This window comes from Anabrus simplex, chromosome 2 (assembly GCF_040414725.1).
Source record: "Anabrus simplex isolate iqAnaSimp1 chromosome 2, ASM4041472v1, whole genome shotgun sequence".
NCBI lineage: Eukaryota > Metazoa > Arthropoda > Insecta > Orthoptera > Tettigoniidae > Anabrus > Anabrus simplex.
In genome coordinates this window covers 612680074-612703045 of record NC_090266.1, presented here as the reverse complement: position 1 = coordinate 612703045, position 22972 = coordinate 612680074, and the positions used below count along the sequence as shown (strand labels likewise).

Here is a 22972-nt window from a genome sequence, read left to right as displayed (position 1 = left end):
TTATTATTATTATTATTAGTGGCAGCAGATGGTTTAAAGCCGTTGTCAGAGTTTGATGCATAAGTAGAATAACACACAAATATGAGGTAAAAGAATATGAAAAGGATTACATTAATAAATATAAAAGATAAGGAAAAACATTCCAAAATGCTGGGCAAATGTTGAAGACGCCAGCGTATATTTGCCCGTAATGTTTGAAGGTCAAACAGTTCAAAGGTTGTTTATAGTTCAAAGGTTGTTTCTAGAACAGTTCAGTAAGATTGTGTAGACATAAAGTTTAACATTGGCTTGAATTTATTTCGAGTCATCGGAGTAAGTTTGTAGAGAATGATGATGTGCAGTTGTTTTCTACGTTGGTAAAATTTGACTTGAGGTTGAATGGCTGTTGTTTTCATAACTGATTGACGATATATTTTCAAAGTGTTGAAATTGGAAATTTTTATCTTATTGACGAATGCTGTGAAGGTTTGATGTGGCTGTTGAAAATAAAGTTGTAGATTGGTTGGTTCTGAAATGAAAGGAAAAACTGTATTAATTTTAATGAGAATGGAAGAAAAACTTGGGAAGGGTTTTTTAAAAGTGTTGATGAAGAGAGGATGTTGGTGCTTACCTATGGCATTGTTGACCTGTTTGACTTCTTGTTTAAATCGTTGTTAGGATACTAGTGGTCGCTAACGTTTTTACTCCTGGTGTTGTACGCATGTCGTCTGTGCGGAGGGGAATAGTTTGGAAGGGGCGGGGCTATAGGTTTGTGATTGGCGCACGGAAGGGAGTTGTGTATGGTGGGGGAAGTGGAGGGGTGTGAAGCATTTTTGAGCTTAAGATTGGCTCGTGGAGGTGAGTTACGTAAATTGGGAGGGGAAGGGAGGTGTGATGTGTTTGATGACGTGGAAGGAGTGTTTATTGATACTGTATTGAAAATATTGAAGAAATTTTTGTCTTGAAACAACCTTTGAACTATAAACAACCTTTGAACTGTTTGACCTTCAAACATTACGGGAAAATATACGCTGGCGTCTTCAACATTTGCCCAGCATTTTGGAATGTTTTTCCTTATCTTTTATATTTATTAATGTAATCCTTTTCATATTCTTTTACCTCATATTTATGTGTTATTCTACTTATGCATCAAACTCCGACAACGGCTTTAAACCATCAGCTGCCACTCATAATTGTAAGACACCTCCATTTTTGAATGTACCACTTAAGATCCTACTATTTTAATATCATTTGAATGCATTGTATATTTTTAATGAAATTATTTTATATGCTTTCCACTATATACCGGTATTTAAAATTTAATATTGACTAAGGCTTCAAGCCATCTTCTGTACCACTGTACCATCCTATGACGTCTTTTTCAACACATGTTTTTATCATTACAATTGAGTTTTAGTTATTTCATAAACATTTGTATAATAGCTATAGAATGTTTGAAATGTTATCTGACAGAATAAGGTTTTGATTAGTGACTGAAGATGCCTCAAAATATGAGGCGAAACATATCTCACTTCTGAAAAATGTTTTAAGTTGGATGTCAATATCTTGTATTGTATTGAATAGGTGGAAGTAAAATTTTAAAAAATTTTCCTATATACTTAGCGAAATTTTCAATACGGACAGAAAGATGATTTTCATCACTTGTAATACTCCGGTTTTCCCTGTCATCATTCATTCCAGCAACACTGTCCAATATAATTTCATTTCATTTTTCATTCATTAATCATTGCCCCAGAGGAGTGCGACAGGTTTTGGCAGCCGCCACAATTCCTATTGTCGCCACTAGATGGGGGATTTATTCATTCCATTCCTGACCCTGTTGAATGACTGGAAACATGCTGTAGATTTTCAAGGTACTTATTCTGATCATAAACCGATCATTTTTAATCTTTCCTGGGTTCGTTTTCAAGAGCCATCTTTTCCTTCAGAGAACGTTCTTAGATCACAGTAGATTCTCCTGGCATATAAATAAAAATTTAAACACATTTGAAATAAATGATAGGAATGAGTTTGACCATCAAATTGTTCACCTCTATAATAAGGTCAATAATGCACGGAAGTATGTCATTCGTATCGCCAGAAATCCCGCACACTTGCCTACGCGCGACAATGGTACTGGTCACATTATCAACAATGACAATGGCAGCAGATGTAATTTACCGCCAAGTAGCGGTCTTGCATCTTGCTGTGGGGTCCAGAATAATAATAATAATAATAATGTTCTGGACCATCGTCAAATGTGTGGACCGCGCTGGAAACTGGTCCTGGACGGGTAATGACTAAGAATGCAGTCCGGCCGCGAGTTCAGTATCGCCAAGGCACCTAAGACGACACCACGCTGGATCTCCTGAAGGATTTGATCCATATTAGAAATGCTTATAGGAAAAGATGGCAAAGATTTAGGGACCCAACTGAACGGGTAGAATACCTGGACCCAGCCTGGGAAGTACGAAATCGATTGCTGGAAAGAAACCTTGAAAAATGGGAGGAAACTTGCCGTAATCTATTAGAAAACGACTCAGATCACGAATTTTGGCGGATTCTATCAGAAAACGAGTCAGATCGCGAATTTCGGCGGATTATATATAAAACAATAAGCATTCAATCTAAATTTCAGTATAATACCGTAGCGAAGCACGGGTATCTTGCTAGTTTACAATAAGATACTAAAGTTGAAAACTAGAAAAGTGGCTGGAATTGATAAGATTTCTGGGGATATACTAAAGACAATGGATCGGGATATAGTACCATATATGAAGTACTTATTTGATTATTGTTTGCATGAAGGAGCTATACCAAATGAATGGAGAGTTGCTATAGTAGCCCCTGTGTATAACGGAAAGGGTGATAGACATAAAGCTGAAAATTACAGGCCAGTATGTTTGACATGTGTTACATCTAAGCTTTGGGAACGCATTCTTTCTGATTATATTAGACGTGTTTGCAAATTTAATAACTGGTTTGATAGAAGGAAGTTCAGGTTTAGGAATGGTTATTCCACTGAAGCTCAACTTGTAGGATTCCAGCAAAACATAGGAGATACCTTGGATTAAGAAAGTCAAATGGACTGTATCATGATTGACCTGTCTAAAGCTTTTGATAAGGTGGATCATGGGAGACACTGGCAAAAAAGAGTGCAATTGGGTTAGGCGAAGGAGTGACTGAATGTGCTGCTATGTTTCTAGAAAATAGATCTCAGGTAATTAGATTAGGCAAAGCTTTATTATCTGACCCTGTATAATTAAGAGGGTAATTCCTCAAGGCAGTGTTATTGGACGTTTATGTTTTCTTATATCTATAAATGATATGAGTAAAGAAGTGGAATCAGAGAAAAGGCTTTTTGCAGATGATGTTATTCTGTACAAAGTAATAAGTAAGTTACAGGATTGTGAGCAACTGCAAAATGACCTCGATAATGTTGTGAGATGGACAGCAGGCAATGGTATGATGATAAGCGGGGTTAAAGGTCAGGTTGTGAGTTTCGGAAGTAGGAAAAGTCCTCTCAGTGTTAATTACTGCGTTGATGGAGGGTAAGTTCCTTATGGGGATCACTGTAATTAACTTGGTGTTAATATAAGGAAAGATCTTCATTGGGGTAATCACATAAATGGGATTGTAAATAAAGGGTACAGATCTCTGCACATGGTTATGAGGGTGTTTAGGGGTTGTAGTAAGGATGTAAAGGAGATGGGATATAAGTCTCTGGTAAGACCCCATGAACCTACTACGCTGGCGTAACAAGGGGAAAGATGATACTCCCACGTGGCGCGTCCCAGGTGGCGGATAGGGGGTCCTAACCGGCTTGCCAGGGGACTGGAGGGAAATAAAATACCTCTCGCGGACCAAACACACTATCCCCTGCGGGTGGGGGACGCACATATAGAATACACCCGCGGTATCCCCTGCCTGTCGTAAGAGGTGACTACAAGGGGTGACCAAGGGATGATTGAATTAGAACCATGAAACTACTTTTGATTCATACCATCATGCGGGGAACACCATGGGTTGCCTGTACTTGCGAGTAGTATCACTAAATTGGTACGAAATAGGTTTGTGATTAGTAGCGGTAAAGAGGCTGGCTTGGGGGGTTTCCAGTACCCATGCGTTGTACCCATGTGAGCAACACCTCAGGTCTGGGCATAGCTTGTGACTTGTACCGCTATATGAACGGCACCATGAGTCTGCGTTGCCTGTGATTAGTACCCACTATGTGAGGAACACCACGGGAATACCAGCGCCCGTGATTAGTACACCTAGGTGGGGAAACTTATCAGATTGCGTTGGCTCTGAGTAGCGTCATTGTGTGATAAACACCATAGGTCTGCGTTCCCTGTATGAAGTGCAATCCTTGTGAGTAGTACCATCTTCTGTGGAACACCGTGAGTCTTCGCTACTTTTGATTAGTACCCCAACATGATAAATGCCATGGTTCTACTTTACTCGCGACATGTACCATTCTGTGGGGCCTTAGACGTGGATTTTGCACCCCTTTAGACATCAAGCATCATTGTGCTTTATAAGTGGTCCCTTGGTCAGTAAAAATATTATTTACGATCTTTTTTTGAGTCTGTTCCACTGGTTTTTGTTTGTTTGTTTGTTTTTTGTTTCTAGTTGAGTTCATGTCCATCCATTCATTCTTCATGACTTTTTTTATTTTATTTTGGTCAGTGGATGAACTTTTTGTTATTTCATTTTGTACCATTAGGGGCCAATGACCTCGATGTTAGGCCCCTTTAAACAACAAGCATCATCATCATCATCATCATCATCATCATCATCATCATCATCATCATCATCATCTGGTAAGACCCCAACTAGAGTATGGTTCCAATGTATGGGACCCTCATCTGGATTACTTGATTCAAGAACTGGAAAAAATCCAAAGAAAAGCAGCTCGATTTCTTATGGGTGGTTCCCAACAGAAGAGTAATGTTACAAAAATGTTGCAAAGTTTGGGTTGGGAAGACTTGGGAGAAAGAAGACAAATTGCTTGACTAAGTGGTATGTTCCGAGCTGTCAGCGGAGAGATGGCATGGAATGACATTAATAGATGAATATGTTTGAGAGGTGTCTTTAAAAGTAGGAAAGATCACAATATGAAGATAGAGTTGGAATTCAAGGGGACAAATTGGGGCAAATATTTGTTTATAGAAGAGGAGTTAGGGATTGGAACAACTTACCGAGGGAGATGTTCAATACATTTCCAATTTAATTGCAGTCGTTTTAAGATTAGGCTAGGAAGACAACAGATAGGGAATCTGCCACCTGGGTGACTGCCCTAAATGCAGATCAGAATTGATTGATTGATTGATTGATTGATTGATTGATTGATTGATTGATTGATTGATTGATTGACTGATTGATTGTAATTACCCAGCAACAACAGCTGCTCTGTTCTGCACTCATGTTGGGCCTGCATATTGCGGTGGTGGGTTCATAAACAAGAAAGGCAGTGCATGCATTTTCCTTTTGGACCTCCATGATCACCCAGAATGTTGGGTGTATGTGTAAGGTACAAGTTTTCTTTACTCTCACTTTCACATTAGTTATCTCCCGAGCGAGTTTGCTACATGATTTGGGTCTCATATCTATCAACCTGGATTCATAAGATGGGGGTTCAATCCCAACTATTCTGTTCTGTAAGCTGTGCGAAATTAAAATAGAAGCTAAAAAGCTGTGTAATGTTGAACAGCACTGCAGTACAGCAAAACATAAAAACAATTTGGCTTGAAATGTTACATCACAGAACAGTCAACATCTCCTGTTCCGGAGAATTTAATCACCGTCTATGATGAGCAAAACCTCAGATTTTATCAAGGATTTATGTTCGATGATGATGTCTTCTGATATACCGCTGGAGAAAGTTAATATTCAGCACTTCAGCAATATTTTGAAGAAACACGCTAATCAGCACATTCCGAATGCAACAACACTTCGCAAGAACTACGTGACTACCTGTATGTTTTAAATAGAATACGATCCTGCATCCCTGGTAACAAGATCTGGGTTTCTATGGATGAATCCACCGACGCTGAAGGGAGAGACATAACAAACGTTATTGGTGTTCTAAGTGGAGACCGAGTAGGAGATGAATTTCTCATTTCTTGTGAAGCACCGGACAGAATTGAAACAATTGCTGTAACCTGTGGTAATGCAATGAATCTGTTGTGGCCTGAAGGAGTGAAGAGAGAAAATGTTCTATTTCTAGTCACTGATGCAGCTCCCTATATGGTGAAAGCTGGCAAAAGGTCTGCAGCTTCTCTACCCTAAAATGATACATGTAACATGCATTGCACATGCATTGCACATGCACTAAATAGAGTTGCAGAAGAAATTAGTGGAAAGTATCCTGATACGGATAAGTTAATTTCAGTAGTGAAAAAAATCTTCATCAAAGCTCCACTACGAGTGCAGAAATTCAAGGAAATGGTTCCTTCTGTGCCATGGCCTCCCCAACCTATCCTCACACGTTGGGGAACGTGGGTTATCGCCGCAGACTATTACACTACGAATTACAATGCTATCGAAGATGATGTTAATGCATTGATCGAAGGCAAAGCTTCCTCCATCAAAACTGCTAAGATGCTGTTTTTCAAGTACCACACTGACCGGAGAACTCGCTTATATCAAGTCGAATTTCAGCATAATATCAACAATTAGAAAAAACTGGTGTTCATCTCTGCGATGCCCTTCAACTGGTGAAAAATGTTGAAAATGAGTTAAAGGCTGTACGTGGTGAAGTGGGTGAATGTGCAAACGTAAAACTACAGTGTGTGCTGGGATGAAATGAAGGGTACTCTACTTTCTCCAAGATTAGTGACATTCTGAGTGGCAAGCCGTCAACATTCCATAAAGGTGAGCCTCAGTTGAACTCTAATGATTTGACTTATTTCAAATATGCCCCAATAACATTCTGCGATGTTGATCGGTCTTTTTCTTGTTAAAAGTCAGTATTGCATGAAAATAGAAAATCGTTCCTATTTAAAAACTTTAAAATGTATGTCATTTGCTATTATAATTCTTTCCGATCGCCCATCAAGATGTGACATTTATTTCATTCTTACCTCTGGATTGAATAATTAAATCCATTCAAAATGTAATAATAAAAATTAATATTATTACTTATTATTATTGAATGAGCTAGATTTTAAAAGTATATTTTCAATGTCATTTGAATTTAAATGGCAGCAAAATTTTGATGATTTCAAAAATGTGACCAAAAAAATTTTAAGTTATATTTATTGTCATATTTTCATACTTTTTTAGGTCATAAATGTTTGCATATTTCTAACATTTTTAGGTCATAATCATCCGGAACCTATTTATTAGTATAAATCATATCTTAAAACTTTCCAGATATAAAAGCATTTGGCATTTAATAAACACGATGGGAATTAAATAATTGTAATTGCAAAGCAGTCTCAATACTCTGCTACTCTCAGTTCAGAAAGCAGCAGCAGATACAATCTCAAGCAAAGAGTCTCACCTGTTTTACCATTGAGGGAACGAGACTGCTTCATGAAGCTGCTGCAAGAAAAGAGCAGTTTATCCCATCCCTAGAGGCTAGACTGGGTACTTTATAAAAAGCAGCATCTCTGTCACGTGATTAACTGAAGCATGCTATTGGCTGAAAATGAATGAGAGTTGATATGCGGTAGCTCTTCTAGGAGCCGCAATTCATGAGACAGTCTGTTTGTTCGTTCATAAAAGAGTGAACTCGTATTTGAACAACTAGCTCTCAAGGAGTCATTCAAAAGAGTCAGTTCATTCATGAACATTCCATCACTAGTACCTGCTCAGTTTCAAATGATCCACTTGGCGGTGCACTTGAGTATCTACTACATCGAAGGAGAACCTTCTTATTCTTACCAAATGGAGTACATACTACTTGGACTGAGAGTATACTCGTACTAAGTGCTCATGCTCATGACTATATATACTTTGAGTAATACTCGGGTTTTATTCTTACCACCCATTGCATGATGTGGCAGGATATTAAAATTGCTTTGTCGGACTTGCTTGTGTATTTTTTCTCTTCCACATGTCCTTGGCAATGTTTGGATTAAGTTTCATGTTCATACCACCACTGGTATTCCATATAGAGATAGTAAAGTAGGGAAAGTTTAATTATAATCAACTGGTAGTTATGTAGAAAGGAAAAGGTTAGCACAGAATAGTGGTATAAAGAGCTGCATCAAATCAGTCTGCGGCCTGATGACCCACACAACTACAAATTTTAACAACTGAATGCAGGCAGGTGTCATGTCAGCAAAGTACATATATGCTGCTTTTGTACAATTTCAGTCATTTGTGAGAAATTATTTTGCAGCCTTCAAGAAAGAAAGAATTGTACATTTGTGATTTGTGTAAGATCCTCTTCTTTGTCTTTACCACTTATCACTAATTTTGTATTTACAGTTTGAGTACCAGCAGGCTCAGCTGGAGGCAGAGATTGAAAACTTGTCATGGAAGATTGAGCGAGCTGAGACCACAGATAGAGGTGATTTGGAAAATCAGATGGATATTGCCGAGAAGAGGAGGACAACACTACTTAAGGATTTCCTTGAAGTATGATAAGGCTCAGCTCCATACCGTTAAGTGCACAAAAAGAAGTATTGGTTCCAGATGACTGCTTATGATTTCCTATATATCAGAAACGACAGAACAACTACAGTATTTCCTTTCCTCCATCTTTGTTAATACCATGATTTCTGAATCTGAATATGTTATAAATCTGTAATTGGGAGATACTTTATACCAGTCACTTCGTTTTTGCATTTATTGTAATGAATGCTTATGATTTCCTATATCTTTTCTAGTCAGCATTGAGGACATGTTGCCTAGCCTGTGTGTATGATCATCAGCCCAAAGGCTCAGAAGAGATATAATAACTATTTCCTTTCCTCCAGCTTTGCTAATACCATAATTTCTGAATCTGAATTTGTTATAAAACTGTAATCTATTGGGAGACACTTTCTACTAATAACTTTGTTTATGCATTTATTGTAATTTTCATTGGAAATTGATTTTGAAGAGTATGATCTCATAAGCTTTGAATATTCCAGATGGATTTTGCTGGGGTCGACCAAAAGTGTGTGGGACATTTTTTAACCAATTTACTTTTGGAATTATATCATCATTGCTTTCCTGTATTTTCATTGAGTTTAAAGTCGTTGTAAGAAACTCAGGTGTCCAGCTCCTTAGCTGAATGGTCAGCATACTTGCCTTCAGTTCAGAGGGCCCTGGGTTCAATTCCCGGTTGGGCCAGAGATTTTAACTGTGTATGGCTAAATTCTATGGCTTGGGCATTGGGTATTTGTCCCAACACATTCCTCTTCATATTCACACAATACATTACAATGCTAACCACCACGGAAAATCTCAATAGTGAGTACATCACTCCACATAGGATTGTCATCAGGAAGGGAAACTAGCCATAAAACGGGGCCAGATCCACATGCGCAACACGGTTCGCACCTGCAACCCCACCAGTATGAGAAAAGTGGTAGAAGAAGAAGTTGTAAGAAACTTAAGTGTCAGATTTCTGGAACAAGAACCGTAGCATTCTCCTTAAAACAATATTGCTCTACAAAGGATGAACTTCATTCTTCTATAAAAAAGACTACTTTGCTTAACTACAAATCTGTGGTCGCAGTGCCTGAATAAGGATCTGCAGCTTCATATAATAGAGTGAAATTAATCAAGGGCTGACCTAGACTTCTTTCATTGACAGAAGAGACTGTGATGAACTGCCAATTTTTTAATGTTATATTCCATTAAATAGTGTGGGTAAACATCTGAATCAATAATTTAGATGCCTATATTCTTATTTAGGTAGAACAAGCCACGTTATTGAATGTTTTCTACCTTGAAAATGGTTTTGACGTTTGTTTGTTGCTGGCATTGTGGTTAGAAAGGTATTCTTGTAGAATGTGGCCGGGTAGTGCATGGGATTTGAATCGAGTGTGTTCACCAAGAATGTTGATATTAATCTACATTGTTAGTGGTGATACCCTTGGGACTGATGTGGGAAGCTCTAATATTTATGTTGATACCATATCAAGTAGCAATTGGCAAAAGCAAATTCCATCTTGTTATGTAAGTGCTACGTACTGTATTTTGAAATTGTCCAGTTTCTTTAATATAGAGGTAGTTGTTCAGTGAATTTTTTCTGTTATGCTAGTGGTTCAACATATAATGAAATAATTTTATGGTGTTATTTTCTTTGCATAAAATTACAAGCTTATGCTAAATGTAGGTTGCTGCAGGTTATTTAGTAGTTTTACCAGTTATGTAATTAAGCATAAGGAAATTTCAATGGTAAGAACAAATCAATCATATTTCAGCATATAAATCAAACATATTCCAAATTAGGACTGATCTGGTATGTTTGACTTTAAACCAAGTTGTTCCTGAGTGTAGCTGAATGTTACATTTACTGCTAAATTTGTAGATGATGATGATGATGATGATGATGATGATTGTCTCAAAGGGGCCATGCATCAAGGTCATTGGCCCCCTGTTATATTGTAGATATGCTCAATATTCTCTGCAAAATTCATTTTCGTTCTTTCTAGCTTGTAAGACAATTGTTCTATCCTAGTCTTGCCATTCTGGTAGGGGGTGCTCTGTCTAATTTATAACTTCCACTCTAACAAAATGAAGGGGAAAAACAGCTCTGTAATTGGTAACTACCATCAGATGAGAAGTAAAGCTGCAAGATTTTTCACTTGTTATAATTCTGCAAATTACTCTCCTGTATAATGGTGATGCCCATACCACTGAGGGTGATTAACATGGGAGGGGGTTTGCAGAAGTTTGAGAACTACTGTTTTATTTATCAAAGTGTACCATGAAACTCTCAGAATGTATATCTTACAAATTTGTCAAAGCTGTTAGTGTTTATAGAATCATTAACTGAGCTATAATGAAATGAAAATCCACAGCCTGTTTCCAGTCATTCGACCATGTCAGGAATGGAATGAATGAAGCCCCCATCTAGCGGCGAGGATAAGAAATGTGCTGGCTGCAGAAGCCTGTCACACTCCTCTGGGGCAATGATTAATGAAATGAAATGATATTGGAGAGTGTTGCTGGATTGAAAGATGAAGGAGAAAACTGGAGTACCCGGAGAAAAACCTGTCCTGCCTCTGCTTTGTCCAGCACAAATCTCACATGGAGTGACCGGGATTTGAACCATGGTATAATTTATTTATATAATTAAGTGCTAAAGGGACTCCTAACTACTTGTTTGAACACGAGTATGATTTTAAACAATTTTTACATCATGGACAAAAACTTGAGCAGAAGTGAATTATTTCTATTTCTACTTAAATTCTGGTTTGAATAACTTCGAAATGCTGGAAATTTGGGCATTATAAAGCTCTACAGATTTCAGTTTTACACATTGTATTGATAAGAGTGCTACAGTTCGGAGTATGTGTGGTTAACCAATAGAGATTTTTGAAAAAAAAATCTAGTGGTGAATCCTCAGGTAGCCTCAGGTGCTCACCATTTTCAACAGCTGTTCTCTTTGTAATATTCTAAGCTTATGGGAACATATCCTCAAAACCTAACTGTAAGGTTAAGGAATCCATTTAGAGCAAGAACCTTTCATTGAAACTCTAAAAATATGAACTTCTTAATTGGCAGTGTAAAGGTTTAATGGCTTTCTTTCACACAAACATCAACTTTTAACATGTAAATGCCTATGTACTCAAGCAGAGTAGTTTACTTGTACCACATGGACAGAATATGACTTAAGTATCTTACAAGGGAAAGTTGTGGGGTTGTCACTGAGAACCTCGACAAAACCCACAGCATAAAATGGGGACGGGTTCAAAGCAACATATGCAAAATATGTTTTGCAACTACCCATAGCGTAGGAACAAGCGTGAAATATCTGGAGAGTGCCCATGTACAAATTGTGCTTTTCACAGAAAAAGCTACCCTCTAGGAATGCTGCAATACCTGTTATGTTAGTCTCTGATAATATACAGTAACCTTGAAAGAAAATGATTTTGGTATACCACTCAGATTCTTAAAATTCAAAAAATTATTAACAAGAATTGAAAATTTTATTTCTTTTCTCTCTTAAATCCAGACAGACTAATTTAATGATTTAACAAGTCTGTTGTCTTATGTTAAGGATTGCTCAGACAATTGGCTATTAAGAGTGTCTAAATACTATAGAATTTTAGTGGCATATTTAAGAATTGCTTTCAGAGCAAAATCCCTGCACACTGGCATTTTTGAAGCTCATTGGATCATTCAATCATGTATTTGGCATTAAACAACAAGTGCAGTAGCCTTTTTCATAATACATTAATATATACGGATACATATATTTCCCATATAAACTAAACAAGCTAGCTCCAATGATAAAACTATATACACTTCCCATTGTCTTACATGCCATTGGGTACATTTTTGTATCAATATAAATTTATGCTCTGTAAAAACTACAGAATTATACTCAAGTAAATTGACATATACATGAGTAACAACTAATTAGTTATAATATTGTAAAAAGAAAAAAGGTCCATCGGCTGTGCAGTGATGCTGTTGTCCATCCACGCTCTCAGTCAGTCCATCTCGGCTTTGAATCCTGGTAATATATGGCAGAGGACTTTCATCCATTTCAGTGCATAGTGGCCATTGAAATTAAATCAGAACAACAACAAAAAATGTTAAAGATACCGTCCATGAATACATAACGCATTTAAATAGCAAGATATACCTACATTATATTTAAGCAAATACGGTGGAAGACCATATCCCTTCTATCTAAGATAGAGAAACATAGGAATTAACACTCAAAATTAGTGTATAACCCTCCAGTCCTCTTCAGTGCACTCAGCAAGGTTACTAAAAACCATCTATAAAGACGTTAGAAAATGTTCAATGGGAGCTGATGGAATTCTTGTCCTAATTTATTATATAGGGTTATACTTTTAATAATAATGTTATGGCTTTATGTCCCACTAACTACTGTGTTTGGTTTTCGGAGATGCCAAGGTGCCGGAATTTTGTCCCGCAGAAGTTCTTTTACGTGCAGTAAATCTACCGACACGAGGCTGACGTATTTGAGCACCTTCAAATACCACCGGACTGAGCCACTCAGCCTGGCAGGGTTATACTTAACACCATATGACATTTTTACATTTTCTTTAACCTACACCAAGGCATATCGAGATGATAAGATAACCTGGTACCATGGACATGTGTGGTGTTCCGACATACTGTCATATCATTACTGGGCTTACTTTTCATATATATCAGAAGATTATACAGGGTTTCCTTGAAAAATGTTCCAATATTTATAGACAATGCAGCATGCAACAAATGAAGGGAAAAAAGTTCCTATAAGTTATGGTCCGTTACCACTACCATTGATGATCATGTCTTTGATCTACTTTTTATAACATGTGCTCAATGTGACCGACATCCATTGTAACGCAGCTTTCCACCCTATGTCGCATGGAATCACACATCGTTAGAACATCCCTGGCTATTGCTCGATAGCATCATAGGCATTGTACCCATATCATTGCACAGACCTGAAAACGGCAACTTCTTCCACTGGGTAAATAGCTCAAACAATAGGAAGAACAGCACCTTCTAAACTGTTCACATATTCCCAAGCAGTTGTATGTGGAGTGATTTCTATCAACTCTCCTAAACCAGCACCACTATCCACTCTAATAAGCCATGTATGACGTGACCCGACTGATTAGTTTCCTGGACAAAGGGCTCTTCATAACACTTGCCAACTGGACACCAGCACTGCAGCTGTTTACCTGGATCAGAGCAAAATAACTTTTTATCCCACCAGATTGTAATTTCCCATTCCTGTCATGGAGTAATAAATTCTTATAGTGCAAAGCCTACACAAAGTTCTCTGTGTATAGGAAGAAATCGCCCCTTTTTTTGCTGTTCGGCGATTGTGAATACCTGCATCATAGAGTTGGTGACTCACGGTAGTCCGATTTGCTGGCAATTCCAATGCGGCAATTGCATTACCTACATTTGCAAATGTCTAATGGGAAAGACATCTTTCATCAGTTTTTGTTTCTTAGATAATTGTTCAATTTTTCTAATTTTGGATCATAAATTTCTCAAGAAAACAATATCTGAGAGTGAAAAGTCATCTCAATTTTTTATGTAAGACATGAGCGTGTCTATAGCAGCACTAACTTGGCTATGTGAAACTTTCGGACCCATTGCATCACTCCCACACTCGACTTCATCTGGATCCCTGTCTTCCTCACCAGCAGTCAAATTCCATACTATATCTTCTTGAAATTCATAACTGAAATGATAATAGTCTTTATCAATGTCCAACCACTCACGTATGTCACTCAGGTTTTGCAGTAATGATTTAATTGTAGTGAGAATACCTCGCAAGTTTGAAATGTCATCGTCACTGAAGTTGGCATTTGCTTGAGGTTCGCCTAGAATCGGTTTCCATGTGTGTGCAAGCTCGGTAGCATTAATTTTGTCCCTTGACTTGACTGTATGAAGGGCACCCAGCAAGCTAAATTCCTTCCAAAATGTTGGAATATCGATGTTTTCCTCAACCAGTTGCAGTAACGGAGATGACTTATAGTTCTTTAAAGCAGCGATAACACCTTGGTCCATAGATGAAGAACAGGAGTTGTATTATCAGTTAAGAGCACTGCTTTGATTGTCAGCAACTGCTTGGTTGGGTAGGCCATTATGTCTTTCACAAAATGATTATGAAGCCAGTCCTTGAATTTCTGTATGTCCACCGATGCTGCTTTTTGTTTACGGTAGTGCAGTGGGACATTTTCTTGTTTAAAACAAAGTGGTTTAGATTTTCCTATCGCTAATAATTTTTTTATATGATCACCAGTTGTGTAGCACACACCATATTGGTTATTCATTCCTTGAATATTTTAAGGCCTGGAGTTTGCCTTCTGTGTTGTATAACTATTCTACAGTGCGGTAAACCTTTTCAATACAATCCCCTCTCGTTTGCATTGTAAAGTTATGTCAGATTGTTTGTTTTTGTTTTGTTTTGTTTTTTCAATGACAATTGAAATTCATGTTGGTAGCAGAATAGAAATAAGCTGGAGGATTTGAAAAATACCTGCAAGTCTAAGGAAGGGAGAATATGAAAGGAATCTTTGGCAAAGCAATCCTGCTCAAATACTGTGTGCTTGCTGCTTCACATACCATAAATCCCAAAAGATGTAGTCTCAGTTAGGATACAGTGACTGCCTCTTATCAAAATTGTAATATATTGCAAATAATGATGTTAGAGAAGTATGATTAATACCCTCAGGAGGAGGGTGAAGACGAAGCAGGTGAAATAGGGGGAAACCCAGGATCTCCTCTACCAATTCTGTCAATGATCTAGTTCAATCTTATGTTATAGGGCATATTGTGATCTGCCTTGTACAACTGCTTGCCATTCCTGGCTGGTGCAGTTAATAGAAATTGCCTTTTATCCATCACCTTTTATACAGGATATTCTTATGATGCACTTAATTTAATTTACATCTGGGCACAGTTTGTCTCAATTTTGTGGGTCAAATACTTTCTGTAGAAATGCATATATTTAATATGTGTGGATTGTTTTTCTCAAATCGCATCAGGCGAGTTGAGGGGCTTTTTCACCAAGCCCTTCAGTTATTTGTCATAATGATAACTTGGAGTTAGTAGAAGCAAGTTTCTCATACGGCTTCTCTTTTGTGCATTTGACAGTACCATTCATGTGATTTAAGGACGCCAAAAAGTTTGTTAAACCGTTTTATGTAATCAGCATTTCTTGAGTATTACAGCAGATGGTAAAACATGACCTCTCTAAGTGTTTGTTGTAGTGAGAAGTGACATTTTGAAATGATGCACAGGGATTATCAAATAATACGTCAGTGTTAATTATTCTTGTGTAAATTGTGACATGAAAATGGTCATGGTAATGGTGATCATTTTTTACATTTTAAATGGGAAATAGTTATAAGAAAGTGTAATATTTTTATTAATCCATGTGTGGGCAAAAGATGTTTTCTATCTTTGTATATTTATTACTTATTGTAGTTGATGCTCATGCAAATGAGAAAATATTGAGGGTTGAATGATGTATGACCAAATATTCAAATGAAAGTTTATGTATGGTCTTAACAGTGGTGACCATTTCTTGACTCTTGTCACTTCTTTTCATTTCTTATATTTTGTGTAATTGTTTGATTATTTATTTAACAAGCAATTATAAACTGTTATGACATATGTAGCAGTATAACCAGGTCTGAGAGAAGTAGTATTTTACTTGTCTTCCAAGCTTACAAAACCCAATTCTGTCCTTAATTCTGATTAGGTAAATGTCCAGAGTTTTTGGTAGTTTCTTTTTGTATTTATTAGTTTTGTTGGTTTAAATCTGCTAATGTATAATGATCTGAGTTCCTTCACCAGAGTCTTGTTATAGATCTTCAGTGTACATCAGGAACTACTCTTCCTAGCCTTTCCTAAATTTGTAGAAATGATTAGCTATTTGTCTAATTTTGTGTTTGTGTTTGTTCTTTTTTGATTTAATAATAATTCTATAAGAAAACAGGAAGAGAAAGGATTTGAACCCTTCAAGCTGAAAGTTGTTGTGTGTGTGTGTGTTTTTTTTTTTTTTCTCATTATAAGTAAGAGGAAAACATTTTATTGAAAAGTTCCTTTAAATGAAAACTATATTACACATTTTTTTTTAAACAAAAGATTTCCAAACAAGAGTACCAGTATCATTGTTAGTTTTGATTTCACACAAGAGTCTTATTTCTAGAATTGATACGTTTAAAATATATCATGAGATAGTAGATTTAACATTATCTTTCCTTCTTTAGAACATGAATAACAGTATTGAATGTTTAGTTCAGCAGAGTCATGCTTGATTTTTAGTCTGGCAGATTTTGCAATCTTCTTTATCACAGAAGAGACTGGTCTGAAGAGAGTTTTTCTCCATTCTCTTTTAAAGAGTGGATTGGAAACTTTGTTGTAATATAATTTCAGGTTAAAATGTATATCTGTCAGATCAGACTGATTATATATTCTACAGGTGGTTACAGTAGAAGATAATGAAAATATAATATGCAGAATATGAAATATGATTGCTATTCTAAGTATTGTCCATGTTCTATTGTTGAATATTACTTGTGCACTGTTAAAGATATTGCAAATTTTGATGTGACATTGCACCAAGAATATTTTTAGATAAAGAACATTCAATGATTTGTGTTGTCCCATGTTATTTTAGTACTTAGCATAGTAGAAGCTTGATATAATGGAGTTGTTGTGGGACATACTTCACCCTTGCATTACAACTTATCTATGGTAACGATATATCAGAAGATGATCTATAGAATGACATGTGAGAAGGCAGGTAAGGTAAATTGTGTACAACATTAGCTTAATGAACCTTGAAAATAAAAGGTGTTTCCCAGTTTCTGCATGCAGAACATGATATGGCTGTAAAAACCCTGTACAGTACTGCATTAGTCATTTCCCCCCTCATCATCATCATCATCATCATCATTTCCCAACTCCAGTTTCCCGGGTGTGGTGTACAAGTGCTCGCCATCTCCTTCTGTCTTCATACATCTTCTGTTCCAGTACATCCTCCCATTTGTGTCCTCTCTCCTCCACATCAGATCTTACAGTCTCTCTCCAGCATTTTCTTGGTCTTCCCTGTGGTTTTCATCCTATGAGATTAAGGTCAAAAAAATTTCTGGCGGGTCTTTTCCTGTTCATTCTTATTATGTGCCCTTACCACTGAAGTCTGCGTTTCTTTATGACACTGGTAATAGGAACCTCGATACCAGCTACTTTCCTATTAACTTCATTTCTGATCTTGTCCTTTCCTGCAGTTTGGTTCATGGTTCTAATAAATCCCATTTCAGTTACTTGGATTCTACTGAAGTCTTTGTTTAGTAGGATACATGTCTCTAAACCATACGTGAGCATTGGTACGAAGTAAGTGTGGTACGTGATTGTTTTCGCTTTTTTTGGTATTTTGCAGTCCCAGAGAAGATTTCTGACTTGGCTGTAGAAGTTTGATGCTTTCTGTGTCCTGCTTCTTATTTCCTGCCTAACAGTGTTGTCTTTCTAGATTGTGCTTTCGAGGTACTTGAAGTGGGAAGCTGATTTGATTTTTACTCCTTCCAGAAATATATTTGAGCTTGTTCTTTCCCTGTTGATAGTCATTTCCACTGTCTTTGTTTTGCTCATCTTCAGTCCAAAATTTTTGAATGTATTGTTCCATTCATTAAGTTTCTTCTGAACTTCAGCACATCATCATCAAATAGCAGGGCGTTTGGTTCACTGTCCATTTTCTTGATAGATTTTATGACCTTGTCCATTACTATTACGAACAGGAGTGGTGATAGGGCACTTCCTTGTTGGACACCTCTCTTTGTTTCAAACCATTTTGTTCATCTGGACACAGCTGTAGCACTTCTGGTATAGCATCTTGACTTTGTTAAGTAAGTACTTTGGTACCTTTAGGTCTTCCAGACATTTCCATATCTTGTTTCAAGGAACACTATCATATGCTTTTTCAATGACCACAAATGCAATCACAAGGTTTCTTCCGTATTCCCAGTACTTATCTGTCAGCATTTTTAATGCAAAAATAAGATCCACAGTACTTTGACCTTTTCTGAACCTGTGTTGTTCTTCTTCAAGCAAAGGTTCCACTATCTTCCTAAGTCTCATTTCTAAGATCTTTTCTAGCAGCTTCAGTGTGTGTGACAACAGTGTGATGTGTCTGTAATTTCCACATTTCCATTGGTTGCCCTTTTTGAACAGTGGGATGATGACTCCTTTACTCCAATCTTCAGGGATTTTGTTTCTTTCCCAGATCACTGATAACACTCTATATAGCCAATTCAAGCCTGGTAATCCAGCTGCCTTTATCATGTCTGAGTTGAGATCATCAAAGCCTGGGAACTTCCCATTTCACATGCTCTTTAGTGCTGTTTCTACCTCAAGCCATGTTAATGAGTATTTGGTGTTTTTGGCTTCATCTACACTACAGTCATTGGTGGTGGTGTTGCCCCCATCTCCATTTAACAGCATGTTGAAGTACTTCTTCATTTCCCCCTACTTCAGTGAAGTGTTAGGAGTGAAGTTTCACAATCTCCTAACCCTTACAACAATGCCATCGATTGTTCCCCAAACCTGTTTTCATCCAGTGCAGTGTGTTTACTGGTAGACAAGTGGTTGAACTGCCCTTAGCAGACATTGTCATGTATAACTTATCCACCACACAAGCAGGAAAAATGCTTTGTCTATACTGCTTTTTGATTGTTGTTTTCTCATGATATAAAATGTGATGGCATATCACTATGCAGATTAATACAGTATTGGTTGCCATACTTCTTTCCCTCACATATATCTAAATCTGCAGTACCGGTATGTCAAGCTTCTACTGTAATCATAATCAAAGAACATTGTTAATACATTTTCATTCATGTTCTCTGGATATTAGCTACCAAGTTACAACTACATTTCTTTAGATGTCACAAAACTAAGCTGGAAAGAAATTACAAGATGTGGGCATGCCTGCAATATTTTTCTTGGTAGTATATTGTTAAGATGTTTATAATAGAATTGTGTAGGATTTTATGGTTGATTTGATAATCTCCGTAACAGCTCTTTGGGCTTTCAGCTATGCCTCTTATTGAAAATCCTATAACAAATCTCCATCAAGTGATATATGTGTTGCCAGCCATCAACTGGAAATATCAGTGGTATGCTTGATATACAGCTGACAAACTAAGTTCTGAGACATCCTGAAATACTTGCCAGAATATCAAACTTCCTCTCCAGATTTCTGCAAAAAGTCATTAACATGTACAGACATCCAGATATTTCACATGTAATGAAGAAAAACCCTATTTGGTATCTTGTACTCGCCAATCCTCAGTGATAAAAGAATTCTTGCCATGAAAAGACATCTTTCCACCAAACTAGGGATGGGGAACTAAGGGCTCATAGAACAGATGATAGCTGCATTTGCTGAGAGAATAATGGACATCAAATGTACAACATGCCTTAACATCCTGAAGAGCTATCACGGAAATAATCCTGTTAACAATTTAATTCTCCAGATTGCTTTCCATCTCTTGTTTGTACTTAGGTAATTTGAAAGGAAAGAAAGATTTGCCATCCTCAGCAGTGACCACTAACTTATCTCAAGTTTGATGATACTGTGCCCATTGAACTCTGCCATAAAGTTTATTCTAGTCATAGTATTGTGACCTGTTGCAAACTTATAATGTACCAAATTGAGGCTAAATAATTTGAGTTTCAACTTACATTTTCTGACTTTGAGGATGTGTGTGTGGCTTTCTGTTAGTCTCCTCTTTAACATATTTCTGCTATGCTTAGTTTTGCCCATGTTTTATTGTTGAATTCTACCTGTGCACAATTAAAGGAGTTACAAATTTTAATGTGACTTTGCACCATGAATATTTTTAGACAGGGAACTTTCGAAGATATTGTGTTGTCACAGAATATCATAGTTCATAGTACAGTAGTTGAAATCAGAAAGCATTTATAATAAGTTTTCATTCATGTACTCTGGATATTAGTAACTGCAATTTTTTTAAATGAAATGTTGTCAGATAACTATCAGATCTATCATATACCAGGTGATCCACAAATAATAACCTCTTTGGAGATAAGAATGGAGTATATACAGAAGAATGTGTACGGTATATGGTTATGAGTAGGCCCCAGATGTTTATGACATGTCATATTTGTTTTCCTTAAATAATTTCTGTGGAAAATACAAGTTAAGCATGGCTTTATCTATGGTGACCAAAATTGTGCATTTTTCATGGGTCATTATAGTCATATTTTGGCATTTTTAACATTTTTTGTCACTTTCTGGTAATTTTTCATATTATGATCATATTTCCCTGTGAATTTTCATATTTTTTATCATTTTTTAACTTTTTCTTCCAATTTCACATAGGCTACCTGCTTGCAGTCATCCCAAAGGAGGATTTTTCACATCTCCTAATTGTTGTCTGAAATTTCTTATAATGATATTTCTTAGAAATATATATTTATGTGAATTAGTGGGGGAAGCTGTATAGAAAGAGACACATGAGTAGAAAGCGACAGATGCAAAGGAAGCAAAAGGACAGTTGAGGATGGCTATTGTCAGGTTTTGTGCCAAGGTCAGCCCCTTCTGTAATTAACTTTAGCAGGTAGAATTGTCTTCAGGGGGGTGCCAAATGAGAAGGGGTTGATTCAAAGGTACAGTGGGGTCAGTTACTAGACAGATTTTACTGTATGTGTGTTTGATCGCGAATACTCTCAGTTCATTATGCCACGAACTAACAGTTCGATAAGTGAAATATTGCGAGTGTGTGCGGGAGTTTGGAGATAATCATTTCAGTACAGATGGCCCTATTCTGTTCTATAAGCTGTGTGAAATTAAAATAAAAGCTAAAAAGCAGTTTAATGTTGAACAACACTGCAGTACAGCAAAACATAAAAACAGTTTGGCTGGAAATTTTACAACAAAGAACCGTCAACAGCTCCTGTTTCAGAGAAAATAGTCACCGTCTATGACAACCAGAACTTCAGATTTTAACAAGGATTTATGTACTATGATGATGTCTGCTGATATACCGGTGGAGAAAGTTAGTAATCAGCACTTCTGCAATTTTTTGAAGAAATACACTAATCAGCAAATTCCGAATGCAACAACACTTCTCAAGAACTACATGACTACCTGTTACGAAGATGTTTGAAATAGAATCCGATCCTACGTTCCTGATTAAAAGATCTGGGTTTTGTGGATGAAATCACCGATGCTGAAGGGAGATGCATGGCAAACGTTATTGGTGTTCTAAAGGGAGACCAAGTAGGAGGTAAATTTCTCATTTCCTGTGAAGCACTGGACAGAAATAACCACTCAACAATTGCTGTAACCTTCGATAATGCATTGAATCAGTTGTGCCCTGAAGGAGTGAAGAGAGAAAATGTTCTACTTCTAGTCACTGATGCAGGTCCCAGTATGGTGAAAGCTGGCAAAGGTCTGCAGCTTCTCTACCCTAAAATGATACATGTAACATGCATTGCATGTGCACTATATAGAGTTGCGGAAGAAATTTATGGAAATTATCCTGATGTGCATAAGTTAATTTCAGTAGTGAAAAAAAAAAGTCATCAAAGCTCCACTGCGAGTGCAGAAATTCAAGGAAATGGTTCCTTCTGTGCCATTGCCACCCCAACTCGTCCTCACACGTTGGGGAACGTGGCTTAATGCCTCAGACTGCCACTGTACCAATCACAGTGCTGTCAAAGATGATGTTAATGCATTGAACGAAGGCGAAGCTTCCATCAAAACTGCCAAGACGCTGTTTTCAAATACCACACTGACCAGAGATCTCGCTTATATCAAGTCAAATTTCACAATGATATCAACAACAATCATACAATTAGAAGAACTGGTATTCAACTCTGTGATGCCCTTCAACTGTGAAAAATTTTGAAAGTGAGTTCACTGTACATGTTAGCTGTACATGGAGAAGTTGCTGAATGTGTAAATGTAAAACTACAGTGTGTGCTGGGTCAGAATGAAGGGTACTGTGCTCTTTCCAAGATTAGCGACATTCTGAGTGGAAAGCCGGCAACATTCCATGAAGATGAGCCTCAGTTGAACTCGAATGATCTGACTTACTTCATATATGCCCCTATAACATCCTGCGATGTTGAGTGCTCTTTTTCCCATTACAAGTCAATGTTGCATGAAAATAGATGGTTCCTATTTGAAAACTTAAAAATGTATGTGATTTGCTATTGTAAATTCTTTCTGATCGCCCATCAAAATGTGACATTTATTTCATTCTGTGAAGTGTCGAGTTACATCTGGATTGAGTAATTAAATAAATTGAAAATATAATAATAAAAATTGATATTATTACTAAATGTGCTAGATTTTAAAAGTATA

General features: G+C 37.0%; 1 protein-coding gene across 1 annotated transcript in view; it reads left to right on the top strand.

Moving 5' to 3' along the window:
* The window catches only part of LOC136864261 (potential E3 ubiquitin-protein ligase ariadne-2), a 238468-nt gene that overhangs the window by 185652 nt on the left and 29844 nt on the right, over positions 1-22972 (top strand). Inside the window, exon 9 of the mRNA XM_067141011.2 lies at positions 8419-8568. Within this exon, the coding sequence (XP_066997112.1) occupies positions 8419-8568 (150 nt within the window). The remainder of the gene's footprint in view (positions 1-8418; positions 8569-22972) is intronic.